Source organism: Calidris pugnax, unplaced genomic scaffold (assembly GCF_001431845.1).
Source record: "Calidris pugnax isolate Ruff unplaced genomic scaffold, ASM143184v1 scaffold639, whole genome shotgun sequence".
Classification (NCBI taxonomy): domain Eukaryota; kingdom Metazoa; phylum Chordata; class Aves; order Charadriiformes; family Scolopacidae; genus Calidris; species Calidris pugnax.
In genome coordinates this window covers 139078-162307 of record NW_015091443.1, presented here as the reverse complement: position 1 = coordinate 162307, position 23230 = coordinate 139078, and the positions used below count along the sequence as shown (strand labels likewise).

The 23230-nt window shown below is 50.0% G+C and overlaps 1 protein-coding gene across 6 annotated transcripts in view; it reads left to right on the top strand.

The window, feature by feature from the left end:
- DTNB (dystrobrevin beta) overlaps positions 1–23230 on the top strand; it is a 138915-nt gene that overhangs the window by 52813 nt on the left and 62872 nt on the right. For 4 of the 6 annotated variants that reach the window (XM_014961571.1, XM_014961570.1, XM_014961569.1 and 1 more), the window contains exons 11-15: positions 6611–6700; positions 12094–12181; positions 15720–15805; positions 17854–17967; positions 18757–18853. In XM_014961571.1, coding sequence (XP_014817057.1) covers positions 6611–6700; positions 12094–12181; positions 15720–15805; positions 17854–17967; positions 18757–18853 — 475 coding nt within the window. The remainder of the gene's footprint in view (positions 1–6610; positions 6701–12093; positions 12182–15719; positions 15806–17853; positions 17968–18756; positions 18854–23230) is intronic. The other 2 variants (XM_014961573.1, XM_014961572.1) reach the window with 1 other exon arrangement.

Sequence of the window (23230 nt, the reverse complement as noted above, 5' to 3'; positions counted from 1 at the left end):
GAAAGCTGAAATGCCTGGCTCTTGCCTCAGCTTGAAAGAGGGTCTGTGTCTGTCGCAGCACCTGCCCACCCCATATGGTGTAATATTTGTGAGTATTTTGAGACTTTTAGTGCTGAATAGGCTGAAGGTTGATGGTTCATCCATCATCGACTTTGTCGAGGCACAGAACCATGTGTCTGGGTTCCCTTTGTCTCCCCCATTCTTTAAACCTGGAAAGCATACAGGTGTTGGGAGTTAATAACAGGGTGAAGGAAGGAGGAGAAACGGGGGGTTCCCCCTTTGAAAGTGTCCTATATTTCTATTTTGTCAGTTCACATACGCCTGATGACAGTGTTTTCCCCGAGATTTATTGCAGTTACTGTTGCTGTAGGGCAGCCCGTGGTGAAAAAGACCATCCCTGGCTGGAATTAAGGGCCCCCTTTCCCCGGCCGGAGGCTCTGGCGCGTTTTGGCAGCGAGAGACGGGGACGGCCGGGTCTGGGGGGGTCCTTGGTGAGCTGGGGGTGCTCACATCCACACCTTACCCTGCCCAGGCTGCTCAAACTGGCCACTTCCCAGCAGAAAAGCTGAATTTGTTAAATTTTTGGAAGCTGAATTTGTTCCTAAGATTTACTGCATTTCATATTCTATATACCTGGAATGAGTGGTGGGTGAAAATGTGGGAAATGATGTGTTTTCCTGTCTGCGGCCACAATTCTCCCTGTTCAGAAGAAGGAGAGGGCTCCCCCCACCTTTGGGCATCCTCAGGGCTGAAAAATATTGAAAGGGCACCAGCAAAGCACAGCAGCATTTGTGGGAATATGTCACTTCTGTGAGAGTGATGTTATAATATGAGAAAAGGCGGTGTCCTGCCTAAATCCTTTCCATTCTGAAGAGCATTTTACAATTGTTTAGACCTTCATTAAACTTCCTTCATGCTACCATATTCCATCTTCCACCGGTGGATTTGTCCAAGAGTAAGGGGCTTTTGTTTTCTTTGCTTGGAAGGAATAGTAAAGGGATACCTCTACGTGGTTTTGTTGGAAAAAGATAACCGCTTTTTAATTTATTTAATTGTATCCACATATGATCAGGAAGTGGCTGTTCCCAGGTTTCCTGTAGATGTAGATATTGGGAAAAATTTTTGCATGGAAAGGTTTATTGAGCATTGGAATGGGCTGCCCAGGGAAGGGGTTGAGGCACCATCCCTGGAGGTATTTAAAAGACGGGTTGACATAGTGCTTAGTGACATGGGTTAGTGATGGTTTTTGTCAGAGTGAGGTTGATGGTTGGACTAGATGATCTTAAAGGTCCCTTCCAACGCAGACAATTCTGTGATTCTAATGCTGTCTGGGCAGACGGAGCTAACCCAGAACATCGGAGGTCGTCTTAGAAGGGCATGTAGCCCTAGGAGGGTTGGACACTGAGAGAGGGGAGATGGAGCTGAGCTGTGGGGAAGAACTTGTTTGGTGGGAGGGTGGTGAGAGCCTGGCCCAGGTTGCCCCGAGAAGCTGTGGCTGCCCCATCCCTGGAGGGGTTCAAGGGCAGGTTGGAGGGGGCTTGGAGCCACCTGGTGTGGTGGGAGGTGTCCCTGGATGGAACTGGGGGGGCTTTAAGGTCCCTTCCCACCCAAACCATTCTGTTTCAATCATCCTGTGGTTCCCATGGTGGTTGCATCCATTTGTTGCACAAGAGGTGCCAGAGGACGGGACGGGCACAGCTGCTCCGTGGAGCTTCTCGCCCTCCAGGACACAGTGAACGCCACCATTCAGCATCAGGGCAGGATGGAAACCTCTTTTTGTGATTCCCTGCTGTTAAAAACATGAAAATACTCCCCTCTTTGACAACTGGTTTGTTGGGAATAAGACTGAGCTGAAAGAACAGGGTTGTAATGTCTGAGCTCGCTTTTTTTGTGAACTAAAAAGTGAAAAACAAACCGCCCAAAGGAGCCCCCATCAACGCTCCTCCTCAGTCCCGGCACGTCCCTCAGAGGAACCTCTGGTGTTTCCAGCCTCCTCGTCCTCTGCTTTCACTCGGAAAATACCCAGAGGGGCAATGAGCTCTCCAGATCCCACCATTTCCATCACTATATTTTGCAGGAGGCAGGGATTTTCTGTGGGCTCTGACGTGCTGTGGACAGAATGGGGTCAGGGGAGGTTTTTCTGGTAGTTGGGGGAGCTCAGCTGTGGAGCTTTTCCACATTTAGGAATGTAACATCACCATTTTGATATTTTTCATCTTGCAAAATGTAAGTTTCCAAACGAAAAAAGCTGCTTGATTCAAATGCACATTTACATTCCATAGTGTATTATGGGATGGGGGGGACAGACATTCCCTACGTTTATCGAGACATTTACGAAGGGGAGATGTTAATGCAGCCTTGCCTAGATTTGTTACCTGTGAGACAACAAAACACAGCATTTCTCTGATCTTTGCAGCCAAGGAGCCTTTCTAAATCAATGGGGATGATTATGTCTCTTCTGCAAGACGAGGCCAAGCCCATTAGATGTTACTTGCATTAGCAAATTTATTCTAAATTGCTGGAGGAGTAGATTTTTTTTCCTGCTGTTGTGGTCGATGTGTGCTTTTCTCCTGTCAGTAATTCTGTTCCCAAAGAGAACCTGTCCTCCATTGGGTTAATGATGTGTGTTTCCCTCTTTAAATACTTTAAATAATTTGTTTTCTCGTGGTCAGTCTGTAGGTTGAGCAGCATCTTTCGCATTGCAGATCCACGTTAGAATTTAGTTGTGTTTCAGTCGAGAAACCTCCATAACCTGCGTCTGGGGAGGCACAAGTTTCTCCCTTGGGGTGAGAAGGGTCTGTCAAGTAGAAGTCCTTTTCAGCAACCTACCCTGTAACACAACAAAATACTGCATTCCTTTTTTCTGGTTTCTCAGGAGCCTGGAGGCTACAGGCAGTGCGTTTGGCCAGATGAAACACATTCTTACAGCCTAAAAAGAGAATTATTTGCAACTTCAGAACTGAAGCGGAAAGGGATGTGATGTCACTGCCTGGACAATATTCAGCCCCCTTCCTTTTTCCTGTCTGAGAGGTTTTATTTCCACTAACTCGAACTTGGATTTATTTTCAGTCATCATCTCCTAACGTCACTGATTATCTCTTCTTCGTCCCTCCCTCTGCCTTTGGTTTGGTTTGTCCCTGTTGAGCTCTGCTGTCTCTGGTCCCACCAATTGCCCCCCAACCCCATCCCTCCCCATGTTTGCCCGACCAGGGAGTTCCAGCTTCTTCACCAGAGCTCCAGAGACTCCTCTGCCCTCAGCTCTGCATTGACACGTCTCATATCCATGCTGTCCTTCGGTTTTTTTAAGTTCTGTAACCCCGAGTGGTGTTTACTTGCTTGGCTGCCTTCATTTATCTTCTGACCATTTCCAGTGTGCCTTTTTTCTCCTTCATTCCCGTGGTCACATTCATCTCTCGGAAGTTTCCTCCTGGCCATCCAGACACCAATCCCACCCCAAATGACTGAAACCACCATTATTGTCCACTCTACTATTTTTCTTTGATCCAGGTGGAGTAAATTGGCTTTCTGATATTCTGCTGCTCAGACCTGTGTGACCTCTAGAGATCCTTAGATCCATTTTAGCTGCAGTTTCAGCCACAAGGAGGTTTTGGGGAAGGGAGTTGGGCAGCAGGAGCCTGGGTGGACTGCCCTGTGTACCATCATACCTTGTGTACACCCACATAATGCCAAAATGGACTTTCTTTCTAGAAAAAGGGGTAAAAGTATCTCTTTGTCTTGAGTATTTTTGCTGAAATAGGTCTCTGGAAGTCGAAGTAAGGTTCCTGAGCGCGTTACAGAGCAGTGGGGCTGTGCCCACGTAGAGGGGCAGGGGGTATAAATAGCTGCCTTATCGATGTCAAGAGCAAATGGTGTCAAAGACTGGAAATGGGTTGGTTCTGCCTGGGTGGGCGGCCTCGTGAAGGAGGGGGAAGCACTAATTTAGCACGGATTGACTCATAAAGCTTTGACACTATATCCCATGTGGTATTTTTGCAAATAACCCAGGTAAATGCGGCCTGGTTGGAACTGCCGCTGTGTGGGCGCAACACCAGCTGAAAAAACGGCAGTGGGAGGAAGAAAATATCAATATTTTCCTACCAAAAAGGGAGCACGTGTGAGGTGGGATCCCATGGGGTCTGTTCCCAGTTCAGCGTTACTGGGTTTGTGTCGTGGCAGCTCACACGATGAAACAGGGAACAGGCACAGGAAAATGTCACGCTGACATATCGCAAGGGAGGTACTGGAGGACAAGCCACTCAGTCAGGGTCCTGTGGATCAATCAGGTGAAACTAATACAGACAGCTTTGAGCCACAGAAAATAAAATAAGGTGCATGAATAACCATAGACTGGCAGAACGGTTTGGGTTGGAAGGGTCCTTAAATCTCATCGAGTCCCATGAAGCTCATCAATGTGTCCCCAGCTGCTTCTGCACGTGCTGCCCAAAAGCCAAGAAGCCACCACGAGGTGGAAGCCACCACTATCAAATCGTTGTTTGAGATGGGTTACTACAGCCCCCGTCAGGCTATCATCTCCTTTTTGTGGGAATTTTGTCGATCTGCATTCAGCCCCTAATCCACCCCAATTCCCCAGACCCTTTCCTGCTGCTGCTTCTCTGAGGGTGGTGAGAGCCTGGCCCAGGTTGCCCCGAGAAGCTGTGGCTGCCCCATCCCTGGAGGGGTTCAAGGGCAGGTTGGAGGGGGCTTGGAGCCACCTGGTGTGGTGGGAGGTGTCCCTGCCCAGGGCAGGGGGTGGCACTGGGGGGGCTTTGAGGTCCCTTCCAACCCAAAGCATTCCATGATTCCATGATTGCCTCAGTGCCATCCTGGGACAGGCATCTTAATTCTGCATTCCCTGGTTTTTGGAGGGTTGGAGGCTGCTGAGCGACATCCCGGGGGGGACTGGGGGACCTCCAGGCAGGCTCACAAATGTGAAGGGAAAATCCAGCGCGTGCTGGGAATGGGGTTCAGACACACGTCAATTTACTCCAACTCTTATTTTTCCTCCCAAAGCAGGAATGCTGATCCCTGTTAGCCCTATTCCCATTTTGAGTTAAAAATGTGGTCATTTCTGCCAGGCTTTTTCCTTCTCAAAGGAGCCCGTGTAATGAGTTATAATGGAAAAGGTCTTGGGATCTGAATTGTTGTGGTTGCAGCAATGTGCTCTCTGCAAACACAGCCAAAATGAAGCTTTTCAGCACTTGCTGGTAGTGGGGCTTCTCCAAGCCCTTAAAACCTCTCCCGAGCCGTGGTTAACGTTCAGTCTCTCTTATTCCAAACCCTTTATTCCAAAGGTTGCTCGTTGCCTGCAGGGCCTGACGTGGGTAATTCCATTTTTACTGCTTTTTTTTTTTTTTCTTTTTATAAGGTCTTGTTCTGCTCCTGGCAGAGTTCTCTGACATGTTGCTGCACATCACAGAGAGGAAAGGAGTTTGCATGTCTGAAAAATGTGAATTCTGTTTCCGTGGTACGGCCGCATTCGGTGCTGAAAGCAATAAATGTGGGGTTTGTAAAGGCTTCTGAGACAAACCCTTCCTGGGCACGTGTGGGGAAGGAATTATTTGTGGTTTGTGAATTGGAAGAGCGGCTTGAAGAGCTGGCATAGAGATGAAAAATGGAATTTCTCGTGCGCTCGGCAGAGATGTGTGTTGTGCTGAAATAATAGTGACACGTGCTCGAGAGCTGGTTTTAGGCAAAGTCCTGCAGGCAGAAGCTCACCTGGCCCTGGGGGCTCCCTGGCACGGCTCAGCCCTTGTCCCTGCTTTGGGCTGGAGGAGAAGGTGTTGCTGCCTTTGTGTGCAGCGCCCGGGGTCAGGAAAAGAGCCCTCTTCCCGTATCCTCTCAGGGTTTCCGAGACGCTGCTGTCACAAGGCTGGTAGAAACCAGTGGGTTTTCATCAGGCCGTGTAGACAAGGAGCCATTTCTGGGGGGTTACTGCTGACAAATATTTGTTGTGTTCAATCTCTGTTCATAGAAATATTCAAAACTGGAGTGGCTTTATTTTTATGAGTCCTGAGAACACACAAAAAATACATCATCTTTCATGTAATGAATCCCTGTTGGGAGGTACTTCTGCTGATAGCAACCACCAATATTTTAAGTTTTTATCACTTTTCTGGTGTTTTCACTTATTACTATGAGAGAGACCGGACACTTTCGGTTCTGATTTTAGACACAGCGATAAAACTGCAACCCGGTGTGGTTTGGGGTGGGTTTGGGGCTGTTTGGAGGCAGAAGGGTAAGTTCTGCTCGGGTGGGGGGCTGCGGTCCCAGTGAGCTCCCTGAGGACGCTGATCCTGCTGGGGACACCAGAGCCGGGCTGGGGTCTGTCCCGGTGTGATGGTGGGCTCAGGGACACCCCACCGCTGTGGCCATCGCCCGTTTAGACCCCCAATTGTCCCTCCAATCTGTGTTTTAAACTTTTAACCGCAGAGGGTATGCTTTTCACACGACTTGCGGGAACATATTTATGTTTTTCAATTGTTCGTCTGTTTGTTTTGATTTAATTTATTTATTTTTTTTTTAACCCTTTGTTTCCTTAGTGCCCATGGATCGTGTGCTCTGTATTCACCCCGTTGTTCTGTTTGCTCTCTCTTCCCCCCGTGGCTGGCAGGTCGCCGTGCCCCCCGGATGCCGCCGGCCGGCTAGCGGACGAGCACGCCCTGATCGCAGCCCTGGTGAGCCGGCTGCAGAGCGGCCCACGGTTAGTGTTAGGGGACCTGCCCCACAGGAGACCTTCCCTGGGGAGGGACCTTCCAGCCAAAGGTATTTGGAGCACTGGGACCAGTTCTGGGCCCCCTGGATCACGAAGGACAGGGAACTGGTGGAGAGAGTAGAGCGGAGGCTGCGAGGATGGTGGATGGAGAGGGGACTGGAACATCTCTCTGATGAGGAAAGGTTGAGGGACTTGGGTCTCGTTGGAGAAGAGAAGGCTGAGGGGGGATCTGATCAACACCTATAAATACTTCAAGGGTGGGTGTCAGGAGGATGGGGCCAGTCTTTTTCCAGAGGTGCCCAGGGACAGGACAAGAGGAAACAGGCACAAACTTGAGCGTAGGTAGTTTCATCTCAACATGAGGAGGAACTTCCTCGCTTTGAGGGTGGCAGAGCCCTGGAAGAGGCTGCCCAGAGAGGTGGTGGAGTCTCCTTCTCTGGAGGTATTCAAAACCCACCTGGACACATTCCTGTGGGACCTGCTCTGGGTGGACCTGCTCTGGCAGGGGGTTGGAGGAGATGATCTCCCCAGAGGTCCCTTCCAACCCCAACCATTCTGTGATTTAGCCTCTGCTGGCAAAGAGAGGAAAATGCATCACTATTTTCCAAAATCTTCTGAAAATGCACAAATACATACACACACACACACACACCAGGTAGGAAGGGATGGATTTGTGTCCATTCCCACCCTGTTGCAGCCACCATGTTACAGAATCCCTCACGTGATCCAATTAACATTGTCCCAAACGAGTCAGATGATAATTTTTCTCTCTGTGCCCATTCTCATCTTTTCACCGGTAGGAAGCTAAATTCCACCTGAATTTTTCCCCCAGCCAGCTCGTGCCTCTTCTGCCAACATTGTCCTGTGCTAAATTCCACCTGAATTTTTCCCCCAGCCATCTTGTGCCTCATTGTCCTGTAACTCCAACTGTTCTTCTTTCTCCTCAGTGCTTTTACCTCCCCACCCCAGAAGCAGTCACAGACACATGTCCCCTCCTGTCACACCTTTGTCACCTGGGCTAAACCTGGGCAACCTCTCAGTCCCTTCAACACAACCTCCTTAATAGGACTGTTTCTGCCTGTGCCTTTCCGAACAACGCTTATCCTTTGAAGAATTAATTTCTTTTATCTCAGCTTCAGTATTCGTGCTCATTTATATTTCACGTCTGTGTCTGTGGAGAAGTTTTCCCCTAAAGCCCCCAAACGCAGCTCTCCCGTTTCACCACAGGATGCAGCCAGGAGGTTTTCTGAATTCTGCTTTTGGACCTAATTAAATTATGCCCTTACAGAGCCAGAGCTGTGCTGGGAAGGAGGAGGAGGTTTAGTGATCCAGAGGCTATACGTAAAGTCCTCGCTCTATCCATGTGTCATCCTCTGGATAATATTTTTAGAGTCCTGTTTCATCCCTCTGTCACGTAGGAATTTGTATTCCACTGCTGCTGGATGAGGTGCGTTCCGGCTGGCTGGATCGCTGGGGAAAGTCAGGTTTGTTCTTGGCAGTGAATCACCGTTGCCTGCTGTCACCCGGTGTGAACTGAAAGCCCATAATATTGTCCATCAGACAATAAAACCCAAGGAATTTCCGACTCTGACCTTCACTCAATGACTGTAATCGCAGGGTTTGGAGGCAGAAAGGAGTGCAGCTGGAGGAGGGTATGACACTGAAACACCGTGTGTAGCTCATAGCTGCCACGTTATGACTGGCTGGGGGAGAGGTTCTCACTCTTTTAGGTCTTTAAATTTTAAAAAATCACTTGGTGCCGTTACCAGAGTAACGGTGTGCTTCTGGTAACTCCCAGATGGAGCCAAATGCGAGGAGAATAATTTAAATCCCAGTTTTGCTCTGCTGTCTTCCAAGTCAGCACGAGAGGCCGAGGAAATGTCTGCTCCGTTGTCACGTCTTTAGATCTTGTTGTAGGTTCCTTCCAACTGAAATTTTCTGTCCTGTCCTATTCATAGAATCACAGAATGGTTTGGGTGGGAAAGGACCTCAAAGCCCCCCCCAGGGCCAACCCCTGCCCTGGGCAGGGACACCTCCCACCACACCAGGTTGCTCCAAGCCCCCTCCAACCTGCCCTTGAACCCCTCCAGGGATGGGGCAGCCACAGCTTCTCTGGCCAACCTGGGCCAGGCTCTCACCACCCTCCCACCAAACAAGTTCTTCCCCACAGCTCAGCTCCATCTCCCCTCTTGCAGTGTCCAACCCTTCCCCCTCCTCCTAGGGCTCCCCTCCCTCCTCCAGAGTCCCTCCCCAGCTTTCCTGGAGCCCCCCTTCTTGAGGGACTGGCAGGGGCTCCAAGGTCTCCCCGGAGCCTTCTCTTCTCCAGGCTGAACCCCCCAGGCTTCTCCAGCTTGTCCAGGTCCCTCTGTATGGCATCCCGTCCCTCAGGCCTGTCACTGCTCCACAGCTTGGTGTCATCAGCACACGCACTGAGGGTGTCCTCAATCCCACTGTCTGTGTCACCAACAAAGATGTTAAGCAGCACTGGTCCCAGTACCCACCCCTGAGGAACTCTGCTCCTCCCTGTCCCCATCTAGACATGGAGCTAGTGGCCCATCCATCAACTCCATGTCTCTCCAGTGCAGAGGCCAGGATGTTGTGTGGGACAGTGTCGAATGCCTCACACAAGTCCAGGTAGATGACGTCAGTTGCTTAAACATGTTTGGTGAGAATAGACCCAACACCCCAACGTGGTGGTTTTAAGAAATGTCTACTATTACCTTTCCAAAATCCTGCTGCTGTGGAAATCTCTGACCTCTCATTCCCGTTCCCTGCTGCCTCCTGAGCTCTGGGCTGAAGCCAGGCTGATTCCTCCCCTTTGCTGCCTTTTCTGTTCTTCTCCAGTTCTTGTCCTTCAGTTTGTGTGGTGGCTCCTGTGCTGGGCACCGGTGGGACTCCCTGGGCCAGAGGAAGGGTCACGGGGAAGGACGGGGAGCTCCACTCCCATTGAGAGGGGTTGCAGGCTAGGGATGCATGCAGTGCCTCCACAGAAATTAAAACTACAAAGCAGTGAGTTTTCCTTCGTGGAGAGCTGTGGGGGGTTCTGCAGGCTGAGGCCTCTCCCTTGGCCCCCAGAGCTGTGGGCTGTGGCAGTGGTTCCTCTGTTCAAACTGGTTTACGTTAAAAGAATCCGCAGGAGGGTCAGGAGATGTGCTTGAACTCCACTTCCTCTCCCTATGTAAAATACTTCTAAAAACAAACACAACAGGTTTTTTTTATTTTTCTTTAAATTACAGGTTTTCTTCAAGAGAGTGAGAAATTGTCAATACCTGTTTCCTAGTTCACGCAGATAAGAGAAGATAACAGTTCTGGGAGCTGAGAGAGGCTTTAGGAGAGAGCAGATTATAGGAAGGATAGGAGGGATGGAATTGGTCTGTTTTCTTTGAAAGCAGAAAAATACTTGAACAGACAAAATAGCAGAGGAAACTGAACAAAAACAGTATCAGATTTGAGAAATGGATGGGAAAGATTGTTCTCCTTCAAAAATAACAGTAAGGAAATGAGTTAGCGTGAAGGGGGGTGAGAAGTTCTTCCACCCTGGTGTAAATACTCTGTTTTTTCTGCTCTTAAATCTGCTTTCCCACTGTTTTATCTCACCTTTCGCCCGGTCCTTCCTTTGCCCCGTGGAGCTGAACACCTTCAGGTTATTGTCCAGCAGCCCAAGCGTGGAGCCACGGGAGCGCGGTCCATGCTCATGGTAGCCCCATCTGTGCAAACTGGAGCCATGTGGCTGGTAAATTCAGCCCAGTGTCTCTCAGCCATCCCAGACACATCCTCTGCCAGACCTTCAGAGTCTCGAAAGAGATCGAGTTAGTAAATTCAGCGTTACAAAAAAGAAATTAAGTCTACATTTTTAAATAAGCATAACGTGTGCGATACAGACCTTGGTTCTTTGAAGAAGCTAAACATAAACCTGTGAAATTAAGCTCAAGGAGCTGTAAATCACCTTGTGCAGTGGCAGCGTGGACCAAGAGCAGCCTTTGCCTGGGCAGTGGGTTGTGTCTCTGTGCTGTGGTCTGGGGTGTGATCCCCACCCTGCCTGGCCCCACGAGCACGTACCCACCTGGCGCTGTGTGATCTGTGGCTGCCAACGTGGTGCTTGTGAAGCCCCGGAGCCCCATCATGGCCAGCCTCGGAAGGGTGGTGAGACACTGCTGGTTTGGGTCAATAGTGCTTTGGGTTTTATCACTAGCTTGGTGGCTTCCCTTTCACAGGGAGGCCGTGGTGAGACACCGCCGTGCGGCCGTAGGGCAAGAAGCGGCCATTGAGTAGTGCGTTTGGGTGTTGACTTAATGAGTTGCTCATTCATTTGGTTGCCACCCACTGACTCTCTGTGGCCAGGCCACTCCACCACTGAAAGCGAGCTGGCCACGGACCTTAGTGTCGGCTGGTTTCGGTCAACACAACTTGAAAGTTCTCGTTTGTCCCCCCGTGTGTTTAGAGTTAAAAAGGCGATTATTTGTGGAGGCTGGAGGGTGGTTCAGCACTCGGGGTGCCCGCGGGGTGCCAGGCTGGGTGAGCCCCATTACCACCGAAGCACAGAGGAGGATGCTGGTGTTCCACGGGAGGAGGACCCAGGGCTGCCTTTCCCTTCCCAATCCGGGGCATCTCCTACTTCTGCTGCCTCTGCTTTGCCTGTTTCAATATTCAATGTCTCTTGCTTCTGTCACTTCGCGGTGCTGTTCCTGTTGCTGATAATCATTGGCAATTTTTTGCAGTGCCTCTTTCCGCAGCGTTTTGAGATGGCCACAGCCTGTGTGGGGCCATGGAGGTGACCAGAGCTGTGACACCCTCTGCCCGTGGGTCCAGGGCTCACGTTGCCATGTCCCCTGGGGCTGGGGGGTGGCAGCTGCCTTACAAAGAGATCTTTGTGTTGTCACCCACACCATTCAGTGACAGAGCCCGTTCCTCTCAGGTCAGCACGGCTCCTCCTGCTCTTCCTCCTGGAAGCCATCCTGGCTTTGACACTGGTCATCCTCCATCTCCGGAGGAGAAGGCTTTTCAACATACCCAACATATATTCAACATTTTCACCCCTCTTGAATTTACCTCGAGTGAGCCGAAAACACTTCCAGAAAAACTCCTCGAAACATATTAATTTTTTCCCAATGATACGTGTATGGGAATAGTGGAAAACAGATTATTTTAATCATTTAAGAGGGGAGTTTGTGGCTCCCGGGGGAAGTGCCGCTGGGCAGAGCCGCGAGAGCAGCGTCCCCTCAGGAGCGGGATGGGAAGGGGGATGCTCTGCATCGTTTCCACTGAACCTCTCCTATTTCCCGGCCGTCTCTGCAGTCACACACCCTGTCCCTTGTCCCTCTGGGCGGGGGGATGCCTGGGGACAGTGGGGTCTGACGGGCTCTTGTGGCTTCTCCCCGCAGTGTCCTGGACAGCCCCGGCCGCCTGGACGAGGAGCACCGGCTGATCGCCCGGTACGCCGCCCGCCTGGCCGCCGAAGCTGGGAACGCCGTAAGTCCTCCTTCACCTCTCCTTACTCACAGCCTAATTAGCAGCTTAACGACAACAGCTGCCTGAAATTGTCATTTTTTTTGTTGTTGTTGTTGTTTACGGGGCTGATGCCAGAGAGCAGGACCCTCCTCCTCCTCCTCGTTTCCAGCAGAAAGGCTGCCTTCTCCGGCGGCGGGGGAAGAGCCGGGGAAACGACAACACAAATTATGAGAAATGAGGTCAGAGGAGAGGAGAGAATAAGCAGATTAGTCCTGCTTAGTCTAGAGAAGAGATAAATACGTAGATACCCAAGGAAAACAAATCACGGACCAAACGTTACGGAATATGTTTATTCAAGAGGGAAGGAGCCTGAGAGAGAGAAAGGAAGGTATTCGTTACGTTTCCAGTTTTTTATAACAAAAGGGACTAAAGGAAGCACCCAACCAATTCTAAATTGGTAAAAATAAACACTGCTTTAACAGAAAAGCTGCAGGAGATCATGGCAATTAAGAATGTGCTGCAGTTCCATAGAATAATTGTGTTCCAGCTGGGAGGGAGGTGCCCCTCTCCGCAGGGCAGCGTTTGCCGGAGCGATGCTCCCCGGTGCTTCCCGGGAATCTCACCTGCCCTTTCCCAGCCTTTCCACCCAGGATCTGCCCAGGAGCAGCTCGGCTTAGAACCAGGGAGTCACAGAATCATGGAATCATAGAATTGTCTGGGTTGGAAGGGACCTTTCCGTGGAGTCCAACCATCAACCCAGCACTGACAAACCCACCGCTGACCCGTTCCATGACTCTGTAATTCTCTTCTGTGACGTGTCACCGTGGCTGGAGAAGCATCTTAACGTCAGTGTCCTCGGTCACCCTTTCATTTCCCATTTGTCATATAAATCTCGCTGAGTCCTTTCCAGCGAGGTGGGCTCTCGCCTCCTCCTGTGCACCCTTTCATTTCCCATTTGTCATATAAATCCTGCCGAGTCCTTTCCAGCGAGGTGGGCTCTCACCTCCTCCTAAGTGTCTTTGAAGCAGTTGGCAGTGGTCGCTGCTGGAAGCTGTACGTTGGGTTCTGTGGCAAAGGGTCTGATTCGACCCATCAGTTTCTGATTTTTCTCAAACAGATAAAGCGCTAGGGCTGCCTTCTGCAGGCTTGTGGCTGCCACTCGCCACCAACCCAAAGACATCCCATTGACATTCCTGGGGGAAACACCTGCCCTGGGAGTCTGACTGGGACTGAATAACTTGAGGCAGTTCTCAGAGTTAATTCTTGAAATCTAAGCCAGTTTCATAGAATCATAGAATCATTCTCCCAAGTCACAGGTGACAGGACTAGAGGAAACGGCCTCCAGTTGTGCCAGAGGAGGTTCAGGTTGGATAGTAGGAAAAATTTTTACACGGAAAGGGTTATCAAGCATTGGAATGGGCTGCCCAGGGAAGTGGTTGAGGCACCATCACTGGAGGTGTTCAAAAGATGGGTTGCCATGGTGCTGGGGAACATGGGCTGCTCTCTTTTGCTTCCAGGAGACAAAACGCCTTTTACTCAGTTTGTGTCTCTCAGGGCTGTGCTTGGCCCCACGGTTTGGTGGCAGGGGAGTGCTGGGCACTGGAGTAGCTGTTGGCTGGGCCCCCAACCCGGTTAACGAGAGAGCAAACGAGGGAGAAGGTGACTAGATGAATAACGAGAAGAAATGAAGGGAAAGCTTGGTGTAAATCACAGCTTGGAACTTCGCAGCTTCATCTGTCTGTCTCCCTCTGCTGATCTGTTCAGATGATCGGTCCGAGGTAAAAAAAAATCATCTGGTATTTCCTATCAAGCACCCTCTTTTTGATAAAAGTGGGGGCTGAAAGTGATCTCCCGTGTCCCCAGAGCCCTGTCCCCCTGTCCCTCACAAACTCCCTGTGTGTACGTAGCGGATCCCCCCTCAGCGCTGCCCCGTTACTTGAGTAGAGGTGGTTCTGTGGGTAAGGGACCACGTGCTTTTACGAGAAGGGGGATGACGTTTATTTTAGGTGACTATATGTATGTACAGCCCTATATAGAGAGCAGCCCTAGGCCCTCTGTTACCAGCATCCCACACACTCATCTCCCTTTCTCCAACCCAATTCCTCCATCATCTCCTCTCCCACCTGCTCTACCTCACCTCTTTTTTCCCCCATTTTCTGCTGTTGGCACACCCCCACATCCCCCCAGATTCCTGCTGACAGACCCGGGCAGGTTGATTTGCCCAAACACGGGTTGATATCTGGCCTGTGAGCCCCAGATGTTCCTGCTGCTTCCCGATGAAGAGCGACCCATCACAGTGGGCAGCAGAGGTCCTCTGGGACAGTGGGCTCTTGGCAGGACTCTGCTGACCGGTGCAGCCTTGCTGCCAGGAAAAGCACGAGCACCTAATAAATACAAGATAAAACTCGATTATGGATGAGTGGATAATTAGGTTGAGTTATGTGGATGAGTTACAATAATTAGGTTCTTGCCCACGTTGCTCTTTTTTGAAAACAGTGTGTGGTTGCTCTTCTTCCCTTAACGTTAAGCACTGCTAAAACCTATCATCATTTCATCTAATTAAAGCTACTTTACCTACAACCTAAATAATATTTGTAATGTTCCCTTCATGTAACTTTTCTTTTAGGCATTAGGCATTATTTAATAGCTATATTTTTAAATAAAGAAAGAACAAGTAAACCAGATTTCCTGTTGTACATCGTTGCAGGATGTATCTGCAGCTGGGTTCTTGGGGAGTTTCTTCTTCTCCTGGATATACCAGTTACAGGAACTATTTGTGTTGCTTGTTTCCTCTTCTTCTTTGTCTGTGGATCACAAAGGTGACTGTGATACCACAGTGATGGGCAGGTGAAGTGCTGGTCCAGACCCTGTAATTCTTCTCTCTCTCTCTCTCTTTGGTCCATCTATTTGGCTTCTTCACCATCCAGCCTGGCTGCCAGGAGGTTCTCCAGGAACTGCAGGTTCTTGGTCCTTTTCCCAGCAGGGTGATGGCTGCTGGTGAAAGGTGTGCCCGACACAGGGGCCACAAAGGTCAGGACTCACCAGGAAAATGCATTTATTCAGCGACCTTATTTCAGTTGATGCTTTTGAGGGGTTGAGAAGAATTAGATTTCCCCGCGGCGGTGACCATGCTTAAATTTAATATCTGTGAATAATCCTCTTCATAAACTCTAAGTTGTTCTAACTTTTCTTCAGCAGCTGGTGTGGGGGGAGGTTGGGGGTTCACTAAAAGGCTCCATGACAAAGGTATAACTGCGTCTCTTCCCAGGGAGGGCTGTCGGTGTGTTGGGAACAGACAGGTACAGAAGGGGGGTTCTGAAGGTCTTAAAAAAAAAAAAGAAAAAGGCCAATAAAATTCTGCAGAGTGAGGACCACCCTGAGATCCAGCTGTAAAACCAGGTCTCAGTGTGCCCCTGTCTCAGCACAGCCGTTTTCAGGGTTTTTCAGCCCGGGCTGTAGGTGTCGCACCCGGGAAATATGGGGCTGGATCCAAACCCATCATCTGCGGTAACGGGTAATGAATATTTTGCCTAATTTTTCTCTGTTCCTCACCCACCAGCCTCGCCCACCAACAGACCTGGGGTTCAGCTTTGACGCCAATAAACAACAAAGGCAGCTGATAGCGGAGCTGGAAAACAAAAACAGGTAAAAAGCCAGCTTTGATCACTATTGTTTTCGGAACAACATTTGAGGGGAGAAGAACCTTTAGTCTTTGCGCTGTGTTGTTTTTAACCTTTTGTATTCTATTAACCAGGTTGTTTTCCTACATCTTTTGTGGGGAGGTGTAGCTGGCTCCCTACCCAGGGAGCTGGGTGCGGGTGCGGTGCCCTCCTTCCCCGGGGAGAGGGTTGATCTTCTCCTCTGATCTTCTTAACATCATCTCTGCTGGCGCTGAGCCCCGGGAGCTGCCTCGCTCCCTGCAGCCCCAGCAAACTTCTCACAGCAGGGAAATAAATCAGCTGAGAAGCAGTGGAGCAGGCAGGTTGGAGAGCTGGAGGGGGTCGGTAAATTCAGCTTGAGAAGAATGAGGGTTGTTTTTGCTGGAAAACAAAACTGTCTGAAGAAACCAGGAGGGCTGGAAGAAATAGGAGATGGGCTGTAGGAGATGGTTTCCTTCTTCTGGCCATGGGCTGGCAACCTGTGCTGGGAGGGCTGGAGCCCCTCTGCTGGGAGGGGGGGCTGAGAGAGCTGGGGGGGGTCAGCCTGGAGAAGAGAAGGCTCCGGGGAGACCTTGGAGCCCCTTCCAGTCCCTAAAGAAGGGGGGCTCCAGGAAAGCTGGGGAGGGACTCTGGCTGAGGGAGGGGAGCCCTAGGAGGAGGGGGAAGGGTTGGACACTGAAAGAGGGGAGATTTAGGCGGGATATTGGGGAGAAATTGTTCAAACTGAGGGTGGTGAGAGCCTGGCCCAGGTTGCCCCGAGAAGCTGTGGCTGCCCCATCCCTGGAGGGGTTGAAGGGCAGGTTGGAGGGGGCTTGGAGCAACCTGGTGTGGTGGGAGGTCTCCCTGCCCAGGGCAGGGGGTGGCACTGGGGGGGTTTGAGGTCCCTTCCCGCCCAAACCACTCTGTGATTCAATGATTTTCTTGCTGTGGAGGGACTGTTGAGAGATCGGGGCTTTGAGGTCCTTTCCCACCCAAACCACTCTGTGATTCAATGATTTTTCTTGCTGCAGAGGGACTGTTGAGAGATGGAGCTGTTTTTATCACGGTGTTACATTTGCACTTACCGCTTCTCAGCGCCCACGTCTCGAGTTGGTGTTTCTCTGGCCCCAGCCGTACGGCACCAGTGGGCTGTGGGTTGCCCACAGAGCCTCCCCGGTAGCCTGGTGATGTGCTCTCCTGGGAGCCACACTCACAGCGTGTCTGAGCTCGCTGCCTGTACGGCCCCGGCCAAGGTGCCCTCAGCAGAGCAGGTACCAACCCTGCTTGGAATGGGTTTGGAGGAGAACCAGTTCCTGGAGAGCAGCTCCGTCCTGGCAGCCTTCACTTCGCTGCTGAGGGACCTTGCGGGTGCTTGAAATCATTCCTGGAGATCACAGGGAGATCTCAATCAGTGCTGGGACAGAACCCTGCAAAGGGAGCAGCTCAGCAGTTTTGGAGAAGAGCAGCAGAGGGTTAGAGATAGAAATTAGAGATTATAATCTTCGCCCTCAGGAGGTTTTCATTTCCATTTTAATAAGCGGCTCCTTGGCTGTGGGCGCTGCCTTCCCTCACCTCCAGCTACCCAAACCTGGCTGACTCCCTTCCCTTGGTGAGACCTCGAGGACTATGAGCTGCTCTTCCCCCTGGTCCTGCCGGGAGCCCTGGTCGGGGCAGGGGGACAGGAACTGGCTGGGGGTGCCAACGGTGCTGCATCTGAGCCCTTCCCGCAGCACATCCCGTACCCATTCTGCTGGAAATGGGGCTTTTTCCCTCTTGGAGCAGTCCCCCAGCCCATTCCACACGGCAGGTTTTGGAGAAACATCACCAGCATATGGCACTTGGGTGATTTCATACTTTTTATTATCGAGTAATACATTTTCTGTGTGCATTACAGCAATTTCCAGGACTGCATTGAATTCCATGTCATGGGTCTGGGTCTGTGCTGGTCCCACTCCAATGGAATTGCTGCATTTAGGCCAAAAAAGAGCACTAGAAGGGCATTTAAGCCAGGGCTGAGCTTTTTCCTCTTTAATCCTCCCTCTGTTTTTTCTACAGAGAGATCCTGCAAGAAATCCAGCGCCTCAGGCTGGAACATGAGCAAGCCTCTCAGCCCACCCCCGAGAAAGCCCAGCAGAACCCCACCTTACTGGCTGAGCTCCGGCTGCTACGGTAAAAGAAACCCCCAAAACTCGGGCAGATTTGGTGCTGGGGGCCATCACCCTCTTTGTTTTATGCCTTTTAGGTTTTTTTCTTAAAGCGGGGCCCAGCATTTCTTAAATCATATGAGATACTGGACTTCTGACACGCTGACGTTCATCATTGAATTTCTTTTTGTATTGGTTGCTTCTTTTTTTTTTTTTAATATAAAAAAAACCCCAAACAGTCATGTCTTTTAAGTAGGCATCTGCAGAAGTACAGTGGTTTTCTGATGCCAGGGAAAGGGGAGGTCAATTATCTCCCGTTCCTGTGACCTGGGTTCTGGCAGAGGGAATATGTCCAAGATGGTCTGTCACTTTTGGGACAGAAATGGCTGTGCCGAGGCTCCGTCCAGAGAGGTGATGGCTGCTCCTTCCACACACCTCCAGCCTTTTCTCTATTTTTTCCCCTCCCGTAGCTCATTCCTGCCTGTCTGAGAGCTCTGCGGGACGCCTGGGTCTGACACGAAGAGAGTTCTTAAAAGGAAGAAAAAAGCAGCCTTTTTTGCTCGAAAAGCAGTGCTCTCTAAAAGGGCTTCCTACTACTGAGTGCAGATTTCTGGATTTTTAGTGAAAAGCCTGGTTGTTATATTGAGCTTTCATGGTCATTGTCCTGTGCTTTGCTCTATTTTTTTTGAAATTGGAAGCGGGGGGGAGTGATGGACACCAAAGACACGGTTATATCTGGATGGATTTCCTGAAGTGGCTTTGAAATACCCCAAAGTGTTATTTTCTGACTCTTTCTTCCGTGCCCCTGGAGCAGGCAGAGGAAGGATGAGCTGGAGCAGAGGATGTCTGCGCTGCAGGAGAGCCGGAGGGAGCTGATGGTGCAGCTGGAAGGGCTGATGAAGCTGCTCAAGGTGAGGCATCTCCTGTGGGAAACACGGCGTGTCCTCCCCTTCCCCAGGTCGGGAATTCCCTCCCTCTGCCCCCAGAGCCCCGCTTTGAGCCCTGCCCTTGTCAATTCTTCAGGAGGAACAGAAGGAATTTGCAAAAAGCCATTCCTGTGCTGGCTCTGCGCGTCGCTGCGGGTGGGTGACGGGCTTTCAGGTTCCTCTGCTGCTGCTTGGGTTGAAATACCAAGAACCATAAGATTTGGCAGGCTGTAAAGGAGTGCTGGGTTTGTGATGAGCTGCGGGCTGCTCCGGGTAGTAACTCAATTTTCCCTACTTGAACTGGAGAATAAAGTGGGAACTGTAATCACTGCCCGGGGCCGTGGTGCTGCGTGTCCCCAGGGGACACAACACTGTCCCTGCAGCCTCCGGGGAGGTTTGGTGCTTTGGAGAGTGACGGCATTGGCTCTGGGCTGTACCAGAAGCTGATGGTTGGATTTCTGATGAGGGTCCGTTGTTATTTTTTGTAGAGTCCTGCTAGAGTTGAGCTCACGGCAGATGACTGTGTCTGAAATACTGTTGTGCCTTTATTCTTTCCCTTCTCTGAATTGGACAAAAGCCTCTCTAGAAAGTGAACGGCAAAATATTGGTCTCACTTGAAGAGTAGGACTCTTCTGGAAGAGGATGTGGATGCAAAAGGCCATGGTCAATGCACACAGAGGGGCGGCTTGATTCAGTTTCCCTGTGCAGACAAGCACATCCTTAGTATTTATGTTTGGGAAGTTGTTTTTTTTAAGTCAGTGGTTCTGCACACTGTGATTCTTTTTCCTGTTAATGTCTGTCTTGCTTGCTGAATTCACCGTGATTTCAGCAGACCCAAAATCTTTGTAAGTTGAAGTGTGATATCGCTGAAAACGGGCATCCAAAAGTAAATTACAGATTTAGGAAAGTATAAAAAGTTGTTGCATCAGAAACAGTTTGTGGTTCAGGTGACCGTGGCCTGAGCATTTTTCTTGCACACATTTGAGGACCAGAACGAGTTTGGACATCTGCTCTGAGCCAGAGACAAGCTCTAATGGGAGTTTCCTGGAGACCCTGTTCATTCCAAAGCTCTCATAAACCTTCACAAATGAGTTCTTCCAATCACCTGCTGTAAGTGCCATCATCTTGTTTGGGTGAAGGGCTGTTCTGTCGGCTGGCTTGGCTTTCCCTTCTTCCACCTGGGATGCCATGAAGGCCAGGTGGACTACCCTTCTCAGATGTCCTGCTCCTGCACCAGAGTGACCTGCGGAGCTTGGTCCCCTCAACTGCCTCCTTGGCCATCGCACTCTCCTCTCCCAACTGCCCAAACAGTATTTGGTCCCTCCCACCTGGCTGGCTGGACACATGGACCATTGTGTGGAGCAGCAGAAGACATTGGTGTCAGTAACAGCTCGATGAGGAGATTGTGGAGGGTGCTGCAGAGGGAAGAGAACACGAGCATGAATGGCAGATGCTGCAACTGGGAAGACATGGGAGGGAGGAGAGAGGATTTTGGAACAGGGAAGGGAGCCGTAGCTGACTCACATGCGATAAACTGATGTTTTTAGGACCCACTCGCCAGGTTGAGTCACACAGTTCAGTTATGAGCTTGACAGAACCGTAATGACGTCTTCTGGGCTGTGTTATACAGAAGGTTCATTTAGGAGCTGGCTCTTACTAGACTTTTCATTTATAGAATCATAGAATCACAGAATGGTTTGGGTTGGAAGGGACCTTAAAGATCATCTAGTTCCAATCCCCTGCCATATGACTCTAGTATCTTTTTGTTAACTCCCTTGGTTCCCAAATTTGTTTAAAAACTACATGGGCAAATAAGGCTGGATACAAGGAGAAGGTTCTTCCTCATGAGGATGCTCCAGCAGTGGAGCGGGGGCCCGGGGAGGCTGTTCCTTCTCCATCTTTGGAGGCTCTGAGCAACCTGGGCTGAGCAGGAGGCTGGTCCTGGGGCCACCCAAGGTCCCCTCCAACCCGACCTGCCCCCGAGCCTGGGACTGCAGTTCTTTGGTTTCCCCACGGTTCCTTGCCTTTCCCCTTCCCTGCTTTCCATGGAGCCTGGCAGCTGCTTCTTGATTAAAGCTTCTTCCAGAGAGACATCTGTTCTGGGGCTGAGGAAATCGAAAATGGAGAATTCACTGCCAATGTCAATTTGCTTCCACAGTTAAAAATTTATGCCTCATTTTCAGTTTTAATGTATTTAGCTTCAGTTTACACCCATTGGCTCCGGTACATGCGGTTCTCCCTCCATTAAATTAAGGAATACTTTAGCACCCCTGGTTTTTTCCTACGCAGATACTTACTCATCTCAGCGAAGGCGCTTCTCAATCTTCTCTCTTAAAGGAGTGAAACAGGTAGAGCTGCTCCGCGCTTCCCACAGCGCTCGCTGTGCTGCAGCCCTCGTCACGCTTAATTTCTTTGCCTTCTCCAGGTTTTTAATATCATTTCTTTAGTTGGGAAAAAACCAAAACTACGTTGAATACTTCTGTGAATCAGCGCTCTGCAGAGAGCCACGGGAGGGGTTTCGTTGCTCTTCGTCGCTGTTTCTGCCTTTCTGCACCAGTGAGTGCTCTTTGAAAGGTCTCAGTTACCCAGATCCTGCCCTGTGTCAGGGGCCTTATTTGTTTTTTGCAGCACTAACTGGTTAACAACAACGTGTTACAAGTTTGGCCTCTAAAGGAACTGCAAATATGAAAATACATTACATCTGCTCAGTTCCTTTGGAAGCCAAACGTGTGATGCATTCAAATGGCAAAATCAGATCTGTTTGGCGAGACCTCTTTTCCATGAAGTCATAACGCTCCGTGTATCACTTCTTGGTTGAGTCTCCTATCCACATTTCTCTTCCTTTGCATAAACTAATGGCAGGGTAGGATGTTTATGCTCATTTAAGTTGTTTTACTTCTCTTTTTGAATATCAGCACAACACAGCACCTTCCAGCCCTGGGTGTTCCGAGATCTGATAGAAATTGCCGTCACCGGAGCAGATAACTCCTCACGGGATTGTTTTCAGAATCCCAGCTGCAGGCTGCCCAGACCTGCTGCTCTAAAAATATTATTTCTAGTAAATACTTTTTAACACCTTTTCTCGTTATTAGTGGAAAGTCCTTCACTGTTTGCTGGTAGAAACTACCAGGGGAAAGTACTATTAGTCAAACACAGAACAGAAATACTAATTCCTCTTCCCACAGTAAGAATTTCACCGTGACCTTCACGAGGCAGCATACGTCACCCCAAGGCTTTGTTTTGTTTTTGATGTTTGTCTTCATTTCAAAGTCTCCGTTTGGTGGTTTTTAGCCCTGCCAGACACCAATTTGTCCCGCAACGTTTTAGCTCCTCTCGTCATTTGGTGCACTTCAAAAATTTTCATTTATAATTTACATCAGCTGTTAAGCTTTTATGGTTTTTTCCATTTTCTTATGTGGTATTTTTTACATTTTTAATGCTGCCTTCACCATTTAGAGCTGGATTCAGCTTTACCTCACTTTGGTTATCTGGAAAGTTTGGTGCCTCCGCTCCCTGGGTAAAAAGAGGAGAGAGAGGGAAGGCAGCATCTGGAAGGACATGGATGTTCTTGGGAGGTTCATCCCATCTTCCCATGCTGTGACAGTTGGCCTTGGAGCACAGAAGGGCTCTCAACTGGGAGGTGATCCAACCCCTGTGATTAGTGTCCTGCTCTGATGTTTCCCTTTTTCCCCAAAGTCTTCTGAGACACACCTCGGGCCTTTAGCTCTCTCTCATAAGTAGTCCTCAGCGTTGATCGGCTGCCTTCTTGCAGGGCTTTTGCTTCCAGCTACACGGATACTCAGCAGACATATCCCATTTCACTGTTTCCATTTCCTCAACGGTAATTTCCTCACTGGCTGATGTGATGATTTATCTAATAACTGCTCGGTCCTTCTAGCAAAGCTCCACGCCTCCTGAGAGGGCTTTTTCACATCTGCAATTAATGCTAAAGCCTCGTTTTTCAAGCTAACAACTTTTTTTTTTGTGGAGTGGAGATCGTTTAAGATCTTTCCCCTGACTTTTCTCACCATCTGGTCCTGTGAGTCCCAGTGCCAGTGGGAGGAAGGACTGGGAACACCTGGGAGTGCGGGGAGGGCAGCGCTGCTGATGCTGAGTCTCCTTCTGCTTTATCAATGCCAAAATATGCACCTGGAAGAACCCCACATCTTGGGAGAAAAAGAACCCAAAAGCATGTGCTCGGAAATGTGGAATTCTCCACGGTCGTTCCCAGATACCTCTGCAGAGCCCTCAGCACACGGTGAGGAAAACATCTTCTACAGCGGTCAGTGAGAAGGAGCTGCTCTGAATGGAGGGACAGGTTCTGGTTGATGGTTACACATCTGCTTCCATGATTCTATGATT